The 5,738-nt window shown below is 41.0% G+C and overlaps 1 protein-coding gene across 1 annotated transcript; it reads left to right on the plus strand.

The window, feature by feature from the left end:
- Positions 1-1,500: 1,500 nt before the first annotated feature.
- abi3b (ABI family, member 3b) lies at positions 1,501-5,101 on the plus strand. The gene is made up of 5 exons (XM_069664936.1): positions 1,501-1,644; positions 2,207-2,374; positions 2,869-3,048; positions 3,222-3,304; positions 4,542-5,101. The coding sequence occupies exons 1-5, from the start codon at positions 1,501-1,503 to the stop codon at positions 4,975-4,977; spliced, it is 1,011 nt and encodes a 336-aa protein (XP_069521037.1). The 3' UTR covers positions 4,978-5,101.
- Positions 5,102-5,738: the final 637 nt, after the last annotated feature.

A 5,738-nucleotide genomic window follows, 5' to 3' on the forward strand; every position in this document is an offset into this window, starting at 1 on the left:
ATGTGCAAAAAACACAACCTATTGTCATTACCAATAACAACATCATTAATATCATCCATAATGCAGGGTACAACTAGCACCAGCTAATCAACAGACATTGAGAGGATGACGTTTGTCTAGACTGCACTGCCCTCTAGTGGATGTTACAGACATTACAAGTGCGGACAGTTTCAAAGGAAACTTAGCTATAGCGAAACGTGTGTTCTCATTACAAGACAGCCAGCATCTGAAATACAACGTTTAACAGGAGCCATCAAATAGTGAATTTAGGGACATATTTCTCTAAATTGATACTGTAAAAATGCTTAATTTTAAGTTTATCTTTAGTCAGAGGTGTCCTGAACTCAAATCCATCAGTCATTGTCAGAATTTATAGAGTAATATGCATTTTTAGTCCTGCAAACAATGAAAAATGTCTCCAGTACAAGGAACCAGGCACGTGCACAGATAGGACTCAAGGCGGGCCTGAGCCCCGGCCCTTGTGCCCCCAGAGTCAAAAAGTGGCCTTAATAAAAAGATTCTTTTAAATGTAGTTTCCATGAAAAATATGCCTTATCAATTTAGGAAGTACTCTGCATTCCCCACCCTACCCCCTCCCAAATGATTTTGTCTCAATCAATCAGTTAACTTTCAATGTGTCTTGACTTGTCATGAAAAGCACACTCCAGGCCTACCCCGGCTCTGTTACAGTGGATGATATCACTCAGGTAGGCACTGTTTGAATTATTAAATCAACCAAAACAACACTTACTTTTAATGTTATCCATTAAAAAAAAACAGATTTAGTAGGTCAGTAGGACTTGCTACTCACTAGCAATCAAGCTAATTTATGTAATTTTTTCAAACAGATTCTGTTTGAATGCCATTAAATTGCATCCTTCCTAACTGTCTTTCTCAAAGAAACCACTGATTTAATGAGAATGAGTTTCTTTCATGAAAACATGTCAAATCTGTGGTTTCTTCGTGGTTCAGTAGAATATAAACAGTTGCCATGTCAACAACATAATGTCTGATTATGGATGGCAGCAGTGTGACAACATCAGGGTGGGAATTAGCGCATGTGGGTGGGGCAAGTGCCCTTTTTTTGCCTGAGCCCCTGCCCCCAAAAATGTCTGTGCACGGCCCTGCAAGGACCCAATGAGGAGACTTTTAATCTGATATTTCTCTAAATTGATACAGTAAACATGCTTCAGTAGCCTGTATAACCCAGGTATGTTAATGTCTAGGTTAAATAAATATGGTAACTTATGGTAATACATAATACATCCTACACCATAACATCTTACAAGACACATGTTTCTAGAAGATACCGCTCGTGCATCCCGCCCTGCCCCGGGACCAGCTGTTGCTCTGACGGTGAAAATCTTACCCCTGCGGTTAATTCCGCGTTCACCCACCAAACCACTCCCCTCCCCGCCCCGACTGACTGCTGCCAAGAAACTTTAGCATCCTCCTCAAGCAAAGTAACAAGGTCTTTAAAGGGTTTGTTTGCGGTGGAAAATGGGAGAAATGACGGAGCAAAAGAAGTTTTCTGAAGTTATAACTCAGATATTTCAAGAGGCGCCGGCTGCCAGGAAGGGTCTCGTTGATAATCACAGCAACCTCCTCAAAGTGGCGGATTACTGCGAGAACAATTACCTTCAGGTGAGTAATGCTCGTTAAAAAGACGTAATAACTTAATTATGAAAGCATAACATGACATGTTTTTAAGTTGTAAAAAGTTTTGGACGCATTTTACCTGTGTTGGAAGTAACTAAGTAGGCTACAGTTACTCAAGTAGCCTACTGTGCCTGACAGCAAAATTGACGTAGGGCCTTCTTTTTTGGCGTATGTCTTCACTTGTACTCCTTTACATGTAATAGGAAAATATTACAGCCTACTTTATAGCCTACGCCTTACATTTATGTGACATCTGTATTAATTTATCAACTCAAGATTTTATACGTACAATCTATGTTCAATAATATGTATTTTTATACATTCAAACGTCATGACAGTAGCCAATTATTAATTTAATTCCAATAGAATATATTATTTCATACTTTTAGTTAAATTTCATGTATGACTTCAACATATTATGGAGTATTTGTATACTGTAGTATCACCACTGTTTTTAGCTAGTAAAGACCCCACTACCGCCTCCCCCATTTCAATTTGAACCATGAATTAATTACCTGTTCTGTTTATAATCTTAAAAATCCTGCAGGCAGAGGATACAACCAAAGCTGTTGAGGAGGCCAAAGCTTTGGCTGCCCAGTCTCTGGCCAGCGTGACGTATCAGATCAACAGTCTGGCTAGCACCTTGCTGAGGCTGCTGGACTCTCAGGCCATGCAGATCAAAGATATGGAGTCGTCCGTCAACCTGCTGTCACTGGTGAGGAACACTTTTTACCTGAAATACACCTGAGGTCTGAACCAGAAAGGGCTGTGACCTGTGGGAGCTGGCAATAATATCTAAGGCATAGTCGTTAAGATTTCTATATTTGTTTTGGTGAACTAACTGAATAAGGAACAAAAATAAAGAGTTACCTGCATTTCTGTAGGCAGCTAGGAAAAACATTCTGTCGCTGGTTTTATTAAATTACTGGAGCCCTCTTGGATTATAACTTTTATAGAAATCTGTATTCACTGTACAAATTTGCCTTTCTAATTTAAAATAGGTTCTCTATATTTTCTATTTTCATTCTCACACATTAATGAACTTAATTTGCTTTAGCATTGATCGTGTGACCTTCAGGGACTCCAGCAGAAATCCAACCATTAACCTATAGTCCATTTGGTATAGATATAACTATGCTCCGTTTGTTTATAGAGAGATTTTGTCATGGGAACAAGTAATGAGTCCGTTCACTCTGCTCTCTGATCCAGGCTGCAGCGATCCACTTTGAGAAGGTAGCCAGAAGAGAAATCGGTAATTTTACTACTCCAAAAACAAAGACTCGCGCCAAACATTTGGCCCCGCCGACTTCAGGCAAGGAGCCAGAGAAAAGCTACACGAGAGTGCCGATATCGTACTCCATCTTGGACTCCGTCGGACACAGTTTTCAGGTAAATTTAATACTAAATTGAAAACAGTTTTAACCCAGCTTTCATTATTTAACAATGGACTTAGGGGGTACAGCAAAATGAATACCACCTTTTCCATAGTGTGATAGTGTGGTGTTGAGGGAGATATTGCCAACTGTGAAGCTGACCTTCTATTCTTCTTTTCCTTCATTCAGTTTCCTCCACAGGTCACCGAGCAGCAGCCCAGAAAGAGAGCAGATACCACAGAGAGCATCCAGAGCACATCAGACTTCTCTGTGTACGTTCAAACAGTCGTCCTTTGCTTTTTGCATAGAAAAACTGATTTTATTATTCAAAATTCGACAAATAGTGGTTATCAGAAAATGGTCATAATATCTAACATAACTTCTGACACTGATGATCATGTCTGAAGGGTTTCTGCATCATGGACTAAAGCAACAGTTTTGAGAAATATGCATGGGAGACTATAAGACATAGTTTGAATTCAATTTTTACAAAGCTATATGTGCAAATCAGTTGGATGGGAAATATCTTACAGCGCTGAATCTGCTCCGACGTCGTCTGAAACTTTGGTTGGTTTACTTTCTCTGTGGTCAAGTGTCCCACTAATGTCCGTTACGTCGGAATAGTCTTTTCTGAATGTTATTGTCTCATTCATTTAGGTTAAAAAGCGTAAAATTGGTCTTCATGTTGGGAAAGTAGCGTGCAATTATCCTTAAATGCATTTTAACTAAAGTAACCAGCCTGTAATGTAAGGAGCACAAAGTCCTGTTTTTGTGTTAAAGTGTAGGGGGTAAAAATAAATACTTAAATACTAAACTAAATAAGTAAAGTACAGATACCTAAATACTCTACGTAAGTACAGTGGAAACCAATTTTGTTATTATTTCCCACCTCTGGTTAAATCAGAAGCCTCATCATTAGACATAAGCCTTAAGTAGCCTACAGTTAGCAGTTGGTTAGCTTAGCCTAGCATAAAGACTGGAAAGAAATGGAACAGTTAGCTTGGCTCTGTCCAACGGAAACAAAATTGGCCTACCAAAACTTTTTAACCTCGACCCTGTATTTCTTAGCTTAGAACATTTTCTAGAAAAAAAGCGTTAACTCCAGGAAGTGACAGGTCCAGCCAATAAATAGCTAGCTTAAACAAGCTAGCTTACCTGTAATAATGGAGTTTAGAGGTGCTGTAGAGGTATATTTATATCTCTATTTTGGAGAGAGTTAGGCTTCACTGTAGCTATTTTTCCAATTTCTAGCCTTTGTGCGAAGCTAAGCTAAGCTAAGCTAAGCTAACAGGCTGCTGGTTCTAGCTCCATATTTAGCGCACAGAAATGAGTGTGGTATCTATCTGCTCATGAAACTACCACCAACAAAGCAAATAACAAATATCCATGTTATAAAGACCTCCAGGTGTATCACTCCAGGTGTATCACTCCAGATGTATCACTCCAGGTGTATCACTCTGTCGACGTCATTTATGCTAACATTAGCGTTTCTGTATGTCCTGTACACAGGTCCAGTTTAGGCATCGCTGTGCCTCCTCCATCAGTCCCCACCTTTCCAACTGCCTCCACCACCACAAACGACAGCCTGCCTCCTCCTCCTCCTGCCAACTTAGACCCCAATATGCCTTCTCCTCCTCCACCACCACCACCTCCCCCTTCCTCCATGGACAGTGGCCTCCCCCCTCCGCCCTGCATGACCTCACCCACTTGTCTCCCCCCACCTCCCCCTCCGCAGCCAATCTCTCCGTCAAATGGCATGTACCCACCACCACCACCACCACCTCCTCCTGGAGTTGGAGCTGGACTTCCTCCTCCTCCACCTCCTCCTCCAGCCCCACTTATGTCAGGAGCTCCACCCCCGCCTCCTCCTCCACCACCCCCTCAGATGGGCACCTCTGGAATAGTGCCACCACCACCTCCACCTCCACCACCTCCTCCATTCTAGTTCATGTTATTCCTCCAGATTCCTTATATAACTGGTAATAAACGTTGTGTAAAACAGGTGCAGCATGGGAAATATTATGGGGCCTTTTGTGAGACATAATAAAGAATGAGTTAAGCTTGAAAAAGAGCGTGTGGTGGTTTAACCTTGAAGTGTTTCATCTGTGTTGGACGGCACAGTGCGAGTAGCAAATTATGTTTTCTATTCTCAGACAGAAATCCTTCAAAGTAAAACATTCTTCTGCAGCCGAGATTCCTCCGACGTGTTTCAACAAAACCTCCGCTGCATTCCTAAGACGCAAGCTGCAACAGGGACTCCTGTGTTTCCCTGGTATCCTCTTCTTTTCCTCTAAAGTCTTTACCCGACTTTATGATGTCTGTGTTTTATTACAATGTATCCTTATCAGCTATTGGCTCTTAGTTGAACTGTCGGTCAGTCTGCTGTCTGGTGTCAGTGGCGAAAAGTTGTTTACGTAACTGGCGAGTTCTGCTACTTTAACCAGCCAAATGAGGTTATAAAAATGTCCTTTTTAGGTCAACACTCCACTTAAACAGCACTGCATGGCTTCTTGAAGGTAAGCTTCACTTTTAGTGTAAAAATATATCGCATTATTCAGGGGCAGCTTCTTGAAATCCTTTTCTTTGCTAGTTCATATTTGACTGTTCAGTTAGGCCTGTAACTGGATACCTGTTTTTATATATTCATCAAAATGTTAAAAGAAAATGTTTGCTTTCACTGTAATGGATCTGCATTCCAGTCTGGAA

Source organism: Semicossyphus pulcher, unplaced genomic scaffold, assembly GCF_022749685.1.
Source record: "Semicossyphus pulcher isolate SPU_LCO1_2020_fin unplaced genomic scaffold, fSemPul1.0.p SCAF_16, whole genome shotgun sequence".
NCBI lineage: Eukaryota > Metazoa > Chordata > Actinopteri > Labriformes > Labridae > Semicossyphus > Semicossyphus pulcher.